At 38.7% G+C, this 14982-nt stretch overlaps 1 protein-coding gene across 1 annotated transcript in view; it reads right to left on the bottom strand.

The window, feature by feature from the left end:
• Positions 1-14982, bottom strand: part of TENM3 (teneurin transmembrane protein 3) — a 718045-nt gene that overhangs the window by 57926 nt on the left and 645137 nt on the right. The window contains exons 15-19 of the mRNA XM_012000130.1: positions 13637-13853; positions 12501-12620; positions 11673-11934; positions 5869-6136; positions 4427-4570 (exon numbers count right to left, since the gene is read on the bottom strand). Of these exons, the coding sequence (XP_011855520.1) occupies positions 4427-4570; positions 5869-6136; positions 11673-11934; positions 12501-12620; positions 13637-13853 (1011 nt within the window). The remainder of the gene's footprint in view (positions 1-4426; positions 4571-5868; positions 6137-11672; positions 11935-12500; positions 12621-13636; positions 13854-14982) is intronic.

Below are 14982 nucleotides of genomic sequence, written 5' to 3'. Positions count from 1 at the left end.
TACGATATACACAAAAAGTGCTGTCTACTGTGAACTGAAGTCATGTCTGGCAAAAGGAACAAAAGACTAAGAAGAATTAAAACCCCAATTCTCAACCTCAGCGATGACCAGTCATGGCTGTACACTGAAATGGCCTGGGGAGCTGCCAAAAAGTGTTAATGCCTGCGTCTCACCCAGGGAGACGGTGCTTTCATTTGTCTGAGGTACAGCCCTAGCCCTGAAATTTAGAAAAACTCTCCAGATGATCTTCACGTGCAACTAGGTTTGAAAACAGGCTCTACATAATATTCTTTAGGGAATAACAAGTTTGCCTAATTGTTAATCAATATTGAAAATATTCAATTAATAAAAATGTGCACCAGGAATATAAATTTCTTTTGAATTTATAATTTTCTTTAAAGTTAACAAACTTTATGGAAAACAAAGGTAGAAAATATCCAACTCCAAAGCTGTTAATGATAATACAGGCTTATTTTAACTCTACCTATACTGTCAAAGACTATTCCCGCGGACACTCTCATCTGATAGGAGAATGCATATACATGCAGTTATTCAAAATGTCAAACAGAACAAAACTGTTGTGGAAGATCAATGTATTATTTAAAGTGAATTCTGCTTTAAGGCATGGAAGTGCCAATAATTTTATCAAGACAAAATGCCAGTCTGCTCTTTTACGGTCTTCAGTGAACATCGGAGAAAAGATTCCAAATGAATGTTAAATATTTTCATAGTTAGAAATTAGATTTGAGTTGAGATTCTAATTTTATTCCTTTTGCCACTGATATATACAGATCAATGGCTCCAGTTTGGTGTGATGCACACGGGGTAGTCAGCTGCTATTGTTCCATGTATATTTTATGACACTTCTCAATGTGTTCTCATCTGTATACACCACCTGCTGCTTTCACTTTAGAGAGGCATATATTATATTTATTGAATGTTCTATGTTCCAAAGCAGTTCTCAGAGATGACGACTCTCCTTCTTAGCAGATACACTGTTAAAAGAATAATCCCACGAAAGCACAATCAGGAAACTTGAGAAAGTGCTTTTTCCCCCACTTTGGGATAATTTTAAAGTGAAGAAGAAATTAGAATAATTATGTTCTCCTTATAGCTCAGCACATTTTAGGTGCATTCTGTGATTACTTTTTTAATGCTTTGCTATTTGGGTGATGTAATAATCATAGCAAATTTACATAAAGAAATCAGGGAAAATAAAACAGGTTTATTCAAATTTAAGAAAAATAAGCTAAATAAGGCTAGATCATAACAAGAGGTGAAATGCATTTTGCCTTGAATATTCAAAGAATGCATTAATGATATCTAAGACTCTTCTTTCTGTGATTACGTGAGTTGATAATCATGGAGCTATAATTTCCTATAAGAGCCAGTTGTGTAATTTTCATCAGAAGAATCCTACAAGTCAGACTACCGCTCTACGACATCTGATTTATTCAGTCATTACTTTGAACGATTGGCCCTTCATGCTGCTTCTCTATGATGGCAGAACAGAAAGATGAACATTAGAATATTTATTTCCATGTTTCAGGGTGCCTGCACGAATAACTGTCAGCATCTACGTTTCCATCTTCTCCCTTATGTCTTTCTATAGCTCATCCACCTTGTCATGACTACAAATCACTTTGTTTATTCAATTAGACACATGTCACTTTGGAAAGCCACTACTTGTCAAAATGTTCTTGGATAAAATTCTAAACTGCAATCTGTTCACCCTGTGGCTGAGGTTATCTCACATTTAAAAATAACATATATTTTATTTTATTTATTTATTTTTGAGACGGAGTCTTGCTCTGTTGCCCAGGCTGGAGTGCAGTGGCACAATCTTGGCTCACTGCAAGCTCCGTCTCCCTGGCTCAAGTGATTCTCCTGCCTCAGCCTCCCGAGTAGCTGGGATTACAGGTGCCCACCACCATGCCTGGCTAATTTTTGTATTTTTAGTAGATACGGGGCTCCACCATGTTGGCCAGACTGGTCTGGAACTCCTGATGTCAAATGATCTGCCCACCTCAGCCTCCCAAAGTGCTGGGATTACCAGTGTGGGCCACTGTGCTCGGCCTAAATATATTTTATAATTTAGAACGTTTTTTTTTGAGGACAGCATTTTGGAAAGTTTGGTTTTTACATCTGCCCTGATATTTTAATAGAAGTTAACCATATGTTATTCTGGTTTAGAATATGTGTGTATTTATATTATACATACACAGAATATCTACACATTGCTGAATCCTCCTGAATATAGTATCCTGTGTTGTATCACACAATGGTAATTACAGAGGCACGGGCTTTTTTGGAGCTACAGAGATGCCTGTAGTTTTCCTATTGATTTGTAATCTCTTTAGTGAAATCCTGTAGCTAATTGGTTATGACCTTTACCCTATAAAATAAATGCCATCATAACTAAATGGCATCTAGAGACGTTTCCCCTAGTTTTGTTTGTAGAGGGCTTCTGAAGGAATACAGAAATATGTTCAAACTGTGTGAAATATAATTTTACATAATGTCATCAAGAGCAGCTACTAGCATGTTTGGCATATGGCCTCTCATTTTAAAAGACCAGGATTGAACCTGGTGCTACTAATATAACAGAATGAGACTACTACTGCTCCAGACACCACTGATGAGTTGAGAGGCTCTGAGAGAACACTGGAGTCCCCTGCTTGGTCAGGAGTCCCACCTTTTCACTGTGTGCTGCATGTGGCACTAGACAGCAGCTCTGCTTAATTTGGGGTGCAAATTGAACTGCATCCTGATGTCCGGACATAACTGGAAGGGGTGCAGAGCTTAATATACTGCTATAAAATAGTGAAGCAGGGAAGGGTTTTTCTGCTTTTTTGTTTGTTTGTTTTTCCTTACTACTGATTTTCTCAGACTATTATTTCCTGGAGGGAAGGCACTAGCATTTTCTTTCTTGCTTTGTTTTTTGAGACAGAGTCTCACTCTGTCACTTAGGCTGGAGTACAGTGGCACGATCTTAGCTCACTGGAACCTCCGCCTCCTAGGTTCCAGCGATTTTCCCACCATAGCCTCCTGAGTTGCTGGGACGACAGGTGTGCAACACCACAAATGGCTAATTTTTGTACATTTTGTAGAGAGAGGGCTTTATCATGTTGGCCAGGCTGGTCTCAAACTCCTGACATCAAGTGATCCACCTGCTTTGGCCTCCCAAAGTGCTGAGATTACAGGCAAAAGCCACAGCATCTGGTGCAGTAAGAGCATTTTCAAGCACTGGTCTGAAAACTACTTTAGACTGCATATATTTGGAAGGTTAAAATGCACACTCTCCAACACCCACAAAAAATTGTTTTAAGGAGGAATGAACATTGAAGCAACATTAATCTGAAAAAGTGACATTAACTATAAACATTTAATTGTACTACACTGTCAAGTCAACATTCTGACCCTTCCAAAAACCTCTGCAAAGTCAAGAGCTAGATTATTTTGCTGAGATTGTGACTTTTTTCTCCGGCTATCAGTAAAAGTAGAGTACTAGTATGATATGGTTTAGGATGGGAGGCCAAAGTATAACAGACTAACTTAAGGTCTTGCTTTTCTAGCAGAGCACCCTTTAAGTTGTCTGAGATGCAGCTAGTATGTGGGCAAAATGTTAGAAACATAGCCTAGACAACAGAATTGTGTTTCATATAAATACCACTCTTGATGAGATTAGGCTGGTCATATTTTGCACATATTCCTCTTTTGGTTTGCGGCATCTGAAACATGTTTCTTCAGAGCATATTCACTAGCACATTATCAGGTCTACTCCTAGGAACACTTTTGCTTCTTGCTTTTTTCTCAGATTATTCATTTTTTCCCCTAATATTCATCAAGTCAAGTAACAATATATGTGACCCCATTTGAATGGCAGAATGTTTTATTTCCCTAATAGTCTAAGAACCGAAAAAAAAATCTAGATAATCAGAATAATTACCCAAGAATTAAAATCTAGTAAAAATATTTCGGTGAAGTCACATGATTTTTTTTTCTTTATTTTAAAAACAAATCCCCCTCCCTCCATTTTTGGTAAACCTTTCTACAGTACTTTGGCTCACACTCACTGACTCGCTGTGGAATGAGACATGCTAGGTGAATCCGTGCTGAAGACTAGCACTCAGAGATCCTTCACTGCAACACCAAAGTCAGTCTTTCACATTCTGATGGGAAGATCGTTTCGGCGATGAATACATGAACATTTTAAAGTCTATTAAGAAAGTGTTATATAGTTCCCACTTTAGCCTTTTATAATCTTTAAAAATTCACCTTTATTCTTTTTCTGCCATTTCTAATCCTACAGCATGGATAGGATAAAATGTTGCTACGATCTCGTGAGTTGGAAAGTAGGCGACATTAGCTATCTATGAACAATACATTATGATATCATATCAGCTATCTATGAACAAGAGCTCACCGTTCTGTACATCCAGCACGTGATGTTTATCTAATGTCCAGCCACCCATGTTGGATGCATCCAATTCATAGCCCTGCAGAATGGCAGTCCTCTTTTCCCACAGAGTCAGGTCCAAACACGACTCATACTCATATCCAACTGACACTGGAATCCAAACAAATCACAGCTCATCTTTCCAACTACTGGGGGAAATGCAATTTATTTTCTTACTTGGAAAAAACTGCCTTTTTCGCATCTGTGTTCTGAGACTGTATTTCCACTTATTTGTGAGCAGTTTATTTTTTAATTTAAGAAGATTTGACCATATACAAGATTTTTAAAAAATGATCTCCAAATATTATTTTCTACTGATTTAACAGAAAATGAATGTTTTCCTTCCCCATACCATCCTTTCATGAGGGGTTCACAGCACAAAATAAAGTCCAGATTGGGCAGCTGGTTAAGTAATTAGATCAGCCTCAAATAGTGATTAGATAACAACTAAAAATAATGTTTGCCATCTGAATAATTAGAACTCTTTAGTTTTCAGGAGTGTTAAATCATGGAAAATATTTATGATAAGTAAGGTTCAATGGAACAAAAAAACTAGCCAGATGATGACATTATGTTGACATATTACTATCAGAAATAAACAAACTAGCAGTGATATGAATAAATCACAGATGAAAAACTTTCCAGGGTTCACAATGAAACAGGGATTTTAAAATTTAGAAAGAATGAAAGGAGAAGTGGCAACTACTGGATTGATTTGAACTAATTCAAATCCAAATTACCTATTAATTTCAGAGTACAATATCCTATTTTAAGGTAAAAACTAAAACAAAAACATATCATTCTTTAGTTTTTGATGTTCTGAGCTTGAAGCTATACTATATACCTAATCTCTTTCTCTCTGTCTCTCAACACGTCACACTTTGATTGCGTTGTCCAGTCATTCAATAAAACAACTGGTTTGATTGTCCTTTCACTGAATGAACTGGCCCTTCCAGTGAAAACAGCTAATGTAATTCATGGACACAAATGTCTGCTATCCTGTTTAATATCAATATGCATTGAAAATACATTAGTGTTAGATACAGACACGAAAACAAATAAGGAAATCCAGGGAGGTAAAATTATAAAGAGAAGAAAATGAAAAAAGAAAGGGGCACAATAAGGAAAGAAACATGGGGGGAAAAAGGATGTGACAAGCTGAAATCTCACTCAGAGCATTCCTCAACAACAGAATTTCAGCCAGGAAAGACTGATATTTTCTTCTTGCCACATGGAGTACATTCCTTTTCCCATCGTAGATCTAAACTAGCCAAGGTACAATATCCCTAGGACAACCTTATTCTCTTTATATTCTGTTTATCCACTGACTTCCTTGGGTTACAATTAATTTATGATAGTTCTGGCTTTGAGAAAAACTTCATTGCAGCAAAGATTTATATGGAACTTACCTACAGCTTCAGATAGACCATAGACCTTCTGATTATACGCATCTGTTTTATCCCATATGAAAGTATAGGCCAAGTTTGGTGAGGCAGGAAACCATTTTTGGAAGAGTCTTCCTACTACAGCTACCATAAGATGAACCTTCATTAAATTAAATGGAATAATAGACTGGGTCATGGTGATCTTGAGAACTGACTTATACCCTGCAGCTCTGGAACTCAGGTAGGAGAGTTTCAAATCTGTTCCTGGAATTGTAGTTTCCTCGTGGAGTACCTAAGTTTGAATAAAGCAGAAGTTTCAAACTGTGATCATGTATGACTATTAGAGAAAATATATTTATGTAGTATATATTCACTGTATTTGTGAATACTGACTCTTTGTGTCTTAGTGTAGTTACTCTTAAAGACAATGTGTTTACTTTAGTTGCTTTCGGACAACTAAAATAAGACACAAAAGAATCACTATTCACAAATATGCATTTGAGCTGTTATCTTATTCAATAATTAAAAATAACTCTGCTGCCAGCCCAAATGTCTCTTCCTAAAAGCCTCTTGTCATTTATTCTGAGTTAATCATACCTCGGGTGCTACTCTTCACACAGGAAGCACTGTGACTGCTCCATCAGGCTGACATGCACTGACTCGTTAGTGTAGTAGTCACAGTGGATTCTCACTAACCCATCTTTCACCCCATCACCCTGGAGAATCAGAGCAGACATTTGTAAGATGGTTAGCTCGGAACAGGGATGCAGTCTAGGCCAAAGATCTGGCCTGTGCCAGCTGGCTCATTTAGGGACTAAACCAATACCTACAGCTTCATCAGCTGGCTGGTCACAGCCTATAAAGACAGTAAGGATAACAAAAAAGACCCAATCATTTGGGTTAAAGTGTAGCAAATTCCATATCCATGTTGAGAGGTAATGTAATAATAGCACCTTGTCATAATTAAAGATTGAGCTCCAACTTACCATGGGTTTTTGGTATGATGGTAAATTAGGTAATATTTTAAAGCTCCATAAAATTTCTCCTAGAGAGCAACTATTATGTTATTAAATGCACACAGAACCTATCAATTCACACTTTTTTATTTGAAACTGGACTGTAAAAATGAATATAATTATGTGCATAAGAATTATCTCCTTTACAAATTAAAAAAAGATTATACTCTTAACCCCACAGATTACCAGTGTGACCAGCTCTGTGAATGCCGACAACATTTATATTAACAAATGCAAAATACATTATGCCAAAACATTACTTATTTTGAAAAATGTATTTCATGTGGCATATACAATTTTTCTAAAGAGTTCAGATTCTCTTTATCAATGCTCCTGTGAGTTTGATGAATAAGAACAGCTCTTCCTGGGCTTTCCACACAGGCTGTAAGTGCAAGGCTATCTGTGTTCAAGAACGTGCACCAGGAACTCACTACTTTCTCCACGAAGAATTAAACAGTACTCTCAAAGCCTTCCTCATATTGCCCTATCAAGATTCATTATTCTGACAGAAAGGGCTGCCTTTTCATGTTGGAAAGATCTTAGAATACTGATTCAGTGTTCAGCAATGTTTCCCCTTCCCCAACACCTCCACATAGAACAGTTAAAGATGATGTGTATCTGCCATCTCCAGACTTTAATAACTTCAGTAAAACCCTCCAAGACCCCTTGTACTGAGGGTAGAGCTGTCAGCTTCAATATAAACAATCACACAGTTGGAAGTGGCACAAATGAATGGACGAAGGAAACTTCCATTCTGGCCTGTCAGTCGGTGTTGGCATGAAGAGGGACGCGATGTGGTACAGTAAAGAGGCATTTCTAATGTAGATACACAAATTTATTACCATTGGAGTTTTCCTTCAAACATGCTGACTGAATTCAGCCACAAAACGGTCTTAAGCCAAATAGTTTACAAACATATAGAAACTGTGTAGACGTGGGGAAACCATTAAATTTAAGGCTGAGGGTACTTTTGTAAGACTGTAGGTTGTTAGGGTGAAAGGTTTAAAGATAACTCATTGTTCCCCCATAATCAGTGAAATATCAATGAGTTAGTTTGAAAAATAGATTTGGTGACTCCAGAATGGTCCTGATAATATGCGATTTAACCTAGAGCCCGTCATTTGCTTCCTCTTAATTTATTTTCAAAATAATTTCCCACCCATTTGATAGGTCTTCCATGAGTAAGGTACTCTCTTATGAATATTGTATGTATTTCCTGTGACTTCCAGAAGCTGCCTCCCTATTTCAAAATATCATGTATTATGCTTCATTTTAGTATCTGTAATTCTGTTCATTAAAGCATGTGTTTCTCTGATGTAATTTAACTTGACCATGTTATTGAGCATTAGAAGGAAAGGTAAATCCAGCCAAAGTGGGAAAATAAACCATCAGGACTACTTCTGCCAGCTGCGTGAGCTGTAAATCCTATTCCTGATCCTGTTAAGCATTCGGTTAGGAACCACGTCCTGCCAATTCTATCTTCCAGTCCCTGTCTAATGTGTTCCCTCTTCCTCATTTCCACTACCATTGTGACTGCAAGGCCCCCTGCATGTGAGCCCTGGATACGCATGGATATACACGTCACAGGAAGACCCTGTTCACTCATTTCTCTCTTCTCTCAGTATCTTCTGCACTTCTATCAAGTGCGTTTTGCCACTTGAGTTAACTTTAGAGAAATGCTGAAAAAACTCCACTGGGGCCTGGGTTCCGCATCACCTAAAGAATTCAAGGTCCCCACTGGATTGCGCCTCAGGGCCATTCATAAACTGACCCTGGGGTCATCTTCTGCCTCCTTCCCCATTATCCCCTCCACAACATGACTTGTTTTTGCCACTCCACTGTTGCTTATACATCTTCAATCTGAAACATGCTTTCTTCCCTCTCTAGCCTAATTCTTGTTTAAGACCAAACTCCTCAGTCATTCTTTCTTTGGCTTACTCAGGAATTGACCTCTCCTTTGAACTTGTACGATTTTTCCTTAAAATCTTTATCACATTTAGAATGGCAGGATGCATGTCTTACTCTTCTTTTTATCCCAGTAAAGTACCTTGTACACAGTAGGCTCTCAGTACATTTCTATGAAATATTTGCCTACTGCATGAATGAATGCAGAAAAGACTCCATGTATTCATGGAATTGTTGACTATCTGAAACCCATTTTAATGCCCTAGTTTGCTAAAAATTTGACACCTACAGACAGATACTGACTCTAGGTAAAGTCTATTTTAGGACTGACTACGAAGTCCAGAGTTCTTGCAAGATGGGCCTGGGGAGGAAGTATTAAATTGATTGAGGTTACAATGAACTTCTTAAAGTTTCAGCTCAAAGTTGGCTTGACCATTTCACAATGAATCCCTGAGGTGTTGCTGCTGCAACGTCTTTGCCTGTGAGCCTTTTTGTTTTTTGTTATCCTAGACCTTGCTGGCTCACCTCTTGTAGTCTCTAGCTGTACTCCCTCCCTAGGTGATCTCCCCCAGTGCTTTATATTTATATGCGAATGACTCCCAAATTTACCTCTTTAGTTTCAACCTCTTTCCTGGACTCCACTCTTTCGTGTCTACTTCTACCCTCAAAGACTTTTGTCCAAGTCACCAAAATTTCTCCTGTGGACAACTGAAGTTGCTTCCTAACTGGTCTCCTTGTTTCCACCCTTGCCCAATATAGAATATTCTCAGCACAGAAGTTCCTTAAAGGAGGAAATCAGTGAGTGTTAGTGCTCTGCTTAGACACCTTCAATGGCTTCCAATTCTCGAAGAGTTATTTTCGCCATGGTCTTCAATGGCTTGTGATTTATTGACTGCCGCCTTCACTCCAGCCGTGCTGCCTGTCCTTTTTGTCACTCCTCAAACAAGCCAAAAATCCCCTTCTATTTTCAGGGCTTGTTCTTTTACTTGCTTAAAGTTTGTGCTGAAATGTCACCTTATTGAAGAGATTTTCTCAGACTCTACTACATTAGATCATACCTCTATCCACTGTCCCCTGCTTTATTATTTTTTGGTAAGTCTCATCGCAACCTGACGTATTTCTGTTGACTGCCTCTCTCCACTCATGAGTTGGGAAGCTCAGTGAGAGCAGGCACCTCATCTCAGCGGTTTACTGCTTTGTTCCCACATAACAGCACCTGCTACAGAACAGGTGTTCAATACATATCTGGACAGTGACTATGACAAAGCTGCTATGTGCTAGTGTATTTTAATGACCTCAGATTTTTCCTTACCCCTTTACGAATACAGTCTATTATTATTATATACATATTTTTGAAACAGGGTCTCACTCCTGGCGCCCAGGCTGGAGTGCAGTGGGACTCATGGTTCACGCAGCCTTGACCTCCCTGGAGTGATCCTCCCGCCTCTGCCTCCTGAGTAGCTGGGACTACAGGTGCATGCCATCACACCTGGCTAATTTTTTGTATATTTTGTAGAGACAGGGTTTTGTCATGTTGCCCAGGTTGGTCTCAAATTCCTGGGCTCAATCCATCCTCCTGCCTTGACCTCCCAAAGTGCTGGAATTATAGTAGTGAGCCATGCCGCCTGGCAAAGTCCATTATTATTATACCTAATGTCCTGCTTGTAAGATCTGAAAGTTATTTCTAACTGGAAACATGTTGGATGGAACACAATCCTCAGATGTTTCAGTAGATGAAACGAATGGGGAACGCATGGCTATTCCTTAGAAAGTTATATTAATGAATATTTTCTGTCAAAAATACCTTTTCCAAAACACTTTTTACTTATAACAATAATTAAACAGTAAGTTATTGAGACTAATAGCCATGTGTAATAGTGAGTGGTGTCAGTAGCACTTGGTACAATGTCGGTCAAGCTGTCAGGTACATTTAGACACTAAAGTTTTTTTTTCAATAAATAAATGAGCAAAGAAATTATTAGTGATTGAGTTGAAGCTATATTTTCATTTGACTATTACTAATAAATATGTAAGATATATCCTGAAGAAAAAGTATTTTGTTTGAGTAGATCTTTGAGAAATAACTAGATAAACCAGGCGCGGTGGCTCATGCCTGTAATCCCAGCACTTTGGGAGGTGGGCGGATCACGAGGTCAGGAGATTGAGACCATCCTGGCTAACACGGTGAAACCCCGTCTCTACTAAAAATACAAAAATTAGCCGGGTGCGGTGGTGGTGCCTGTAGTCCCAGCTACTCAGGAGGCTGAGGCAGGACAATGGCATGAATCCAGGAGGCAGAGCTTGCAGTGAGCTGAGATCGCGCCACTGCACTCCAGCCTGGGCAACAGAGTGAGACTCCATCTCAAAAAAAAAAAAAAAGAAAGAAAGAAATAACTAGATATCCTACTATAACAATATCTACTCTAGGACACACACACACACACACACACACACACAATAATTCATTCTATAGAATTACTTAAAGATGACACTGGAATTTCATAATCCATGGTTTTTTGTTTTTTTTTTTTTTTTTTGAGACAGGGTCTCACTGTGTTGCCCAGGCTGGAGTGCAATAGTGCGATCTCAGCTTACTGCAACCTCTGCCTCCCTGGTTCAAGCAATTCTCCTGCCTCAGCCTCCCAAGTGGCTGGGACTACAGGCGCTCATCACCATGCCTGGCTAATTTTTTTTTTTGTATTTTTAGTAGAGATGGGGTTTCATTATGCTGGCCAAGCTGATCTTGAACTCCTGACCTCATGATCTGCCTGCCTTGGCCTCCCAAAGTGCTGGGATTACAGGCATGAGCCACCGTGCCTGGCCCCTATAACCTATTTTTAAGATTCTCTGGCAAAACATGATCTGAAGATCTTGTATTTACAAGTACTGCCTGTGAGAATATTTTACCTGTGTTTCGGGAATGATGGGACTGTCTTCAGGAGAAGATCTGAAAAAGGTGGATAAAGGTGATGACACAATGATGGGATTTGGTCTCACGAATCCACTCAGATCACAGCTGGGAATGTCATTCTCTTCTTTCTTCATGACTAGGGTATCCATCACATAAAAGACATTCCATGGAATCCACACAGTATGATACTGAGTGAGGAATGGGGATCGTTCAAATACCAAAGTGAGAGAGGCCCCACCATTTGCCACCAAGTCAAACCTAAGAAAAAACAAGGTCTGCTTAGTGAATTGTCTGGATCCCACAGAACTACCAACACACATCTCCTTACGTTAATATGCTTTATAAGGAAAATCAACTTTTTCTCCCAACTTTTATATGAAATAGTTTCAGATCTATAGGAGTATTCCCAGAGTTATACAATAAATACTCATATGCCCTATGTGTATTCACCAAGTTCACCAATTTTTTTTTTTTTTTTCAAATTTGCTTTCCATTGACTCTTTTTTCGGAACCATGTGAGCTCAAGTTATAGACATTATGAAATACTACCCCTAAAGATTTCAACACACATCTGCTGAGACAAAGAGCATTCTCCCACAAAACTACAGTACTATCACCACGCCTTAGAAAATAAAATCAACTTTTGAAGAAGTATGTGAGTATATGACTTTAAATCTCTGCCATATGTACTGTCACAAGTTTCTAGAGTCTAAAAGTTGCTGCATTTCCACATTAAAAAGGACAATCAAACATGACAGTGGTACAGGAAGGTCTAGTTTTTATATTTCAAATCCTTCAGAGACAGTGTGATGGGACTAACTCACATTCCATCCTGGCGGGTAATAGTATATCCATATTCTGGGTAATGGAAAAACGAGACATTTACTCCAATAAGTGGAGTTCCATCAGCAGTCAGTACTTGGCCTCTGATGACAGATGCAAGGCTGTTGGAAAAGTAGAAGAACGAGAATGAACATCTGTCTTTTCGGGCCAACATTATCATGATTTATAGATAATTCCACCTAAGGATAAAATAACACTATTCTATGCAATCAATCGTTATTCACAAAAACCAGACCTGAAATACTCCCAAGACAATGTCCCTTTTCATTCAGTGTAATTCATCTTCTCTAAATGCCTTGTGTTTATCCTGGGTTTTAATTTGTGGCAATCTGTTTTTTGGAGTGTTATCAAGACCAATAATTTAGAGATGAATTTTTAAAATGATAAACTCTGTGCTTTTTTCATAAGTCATATATATGGTGCTCACATGAAGAAAAGTAGACTTTCCAATTAATTCTGAGGCAATCAGTAAATCTTCAGGGACCAAGAAGTATAAGATTTAAGGGGGCAATAAGGAACATTTGTACAACTTTTAATCAACTGCTGGCTATAACTGCATTAATGCTGTTAAATTACTGCAGACCCAGGAGTTCTGGTGTAAATCATCTTCTTTTGCTCAGTGAGACACAAGACACCTGCTTTCACTTACTGGTTTATTTTCAGGTCATTACTGCTCTGTAAAGCACCAGTCAAACAGCTTATGCAATCTTACTGCCATGCCGTCAGCAGTTCCATTACATTAATTCATAATTTATATCACTTAGTGAGCTCAGCTAAAAAAAAAAAAGGGCACTTCTGTTTTGCCTTTTGGGGTCTTTTCATTGCTTCTTTTGAAACATTTCCAACTGTGCCAACAAAATCAACTAGTTAAATGAAGATTTATTGACTCTTTAATGTAATGTCCTGTTATGTCTCAGGCACTGAAATTCACAAAGTATGTGAACTGTGTTAAAAATGCTTGAAATGCAAAGTTTGGTGAAGACTTTGCAGAAAGGGGAAAAACTGTATTTAAAAAACAGCACTTTCCTCAAGCTCACAGTCATGAGTATTTCACATAAAGTATATGTAGCTGTTGATAACATCATTACAAATCTACATACAGAAAAGAAGCATTAACCTCTTATTGAAAGGACTTTCTCCAGGTATAACATGGGTGCTATCAGATCCTATAAGAAAACTGACTCGATCATAAAAGGATTTGGCAGCTTGCTGAGAAGGCGACTGAAGGCTTTGGCTAATGATGTCCTGAGGATCCGGCAGGCCCCGACAATAGGGTTGATTCTGGCAGGAACTCTGTAGGCAGCAATCGGGATCCATGCAGTCAATGAGTCCATCTGTAGAGAGAAATGTTCCCCAGTAAGGGAATTTTCCTTTCAATGCCATAATGTAGAATCAGTTTTGTTTCTTGACTGTTTTTTTTTTTTTTCACATCAAGTGATTTTCCACTGACTATCTGATAGTAATTTCTACCAGGCACACTTTTTGAAAACAGAAGAAATAGAAATACAACGCAGTCATATGCCACATAATGACAGACCACATATAAAAGGGTGGTCCCATAGATAATAATGCTGTATTTTTACGGTACCTTTTCTATGTTTAGATACACAAATACCACCGTGTTACAACTGCCTCAGTATTCAGTAGAGTAACATGCTGTACAGATGAGAAGCCTACAAGTGTAGTAGACTGTGTCATCTAGATTTGCGTGAGTGCATGCCACGATGCTCCCACCGTGATGAAATTGCCTGACAACACCTATCTCAGAACGTATCCCCATCATTACGTGACATACAAATCTACTTGCATCTGCGTTCACGGAGAGTAAATACTTGGATTAGAGATGGCTGCAAAGAATCATATAATGTTTGTTCTGAGTAAGAAATAAAAAATTAGTGATTAGAACAATCTATTAGTAGTAGTATGAAGGCATACGGATTAGTTATAAGTAAAGCTACTCAAATATCCTACATTTTAGAGATAATGCACTAGGAGTTAGCACAGTGTGTATGGTAAATAGGAATCTATGTAGGATGAAGCTCTAAAATTTGGGAAGGGTCAGAAAGTGAAGTTTATGAAGTGTAGCAAACACAAATCAATATAAAATGGATGAGACTAGCCAACCACCTTTCAATAAAATAGCTCTTCTGGCCAGTGCAGTGGCTCACGCCTGTAATCCCAGCACTTTGGGAGGCTGAGGCAGGCATATCATCTGGGGTCAGGAGCTTGAGACCAGCCTGGCCAACATGGTGAAACCCCATCTCTAAAATTAGCCAGGCGTGGTGGCAGGTGCCTGCAGTCCCAGCTACTCAGGAGGCTGAAGCAGGAGAATCACTTGAACCCAGGAGGCGGAGGTTGAAGTGAGCCGAGAATGCACCACTGCACTCCAGCCTGGGCAACAGAGCATAACTCTGTCTCAACAACAAACAACAACAACAACAACAACAACAACAACAAAAAAAA

The sequence above is a fragment of the Mandrillus leucophaeus genome, unplaced genomic scaffold, assembly GCF_000951045.1.
Source record: "Mandrillus leucophaeus isolate KB7577 unplaced genomic scaffold, Mleu.le_1.0 Scaffold62, whole genome shotgun sequence".
Lineage (NCBI taxonomy): Eukaryota > Metazoa > Chordata > Mammalia > Primates > Cercopithecidae > Mandrillus > Mandrillus leucophaeus.
This window is presented reverse-complemented; position numbering and strand designations above follow the sequence as displayed.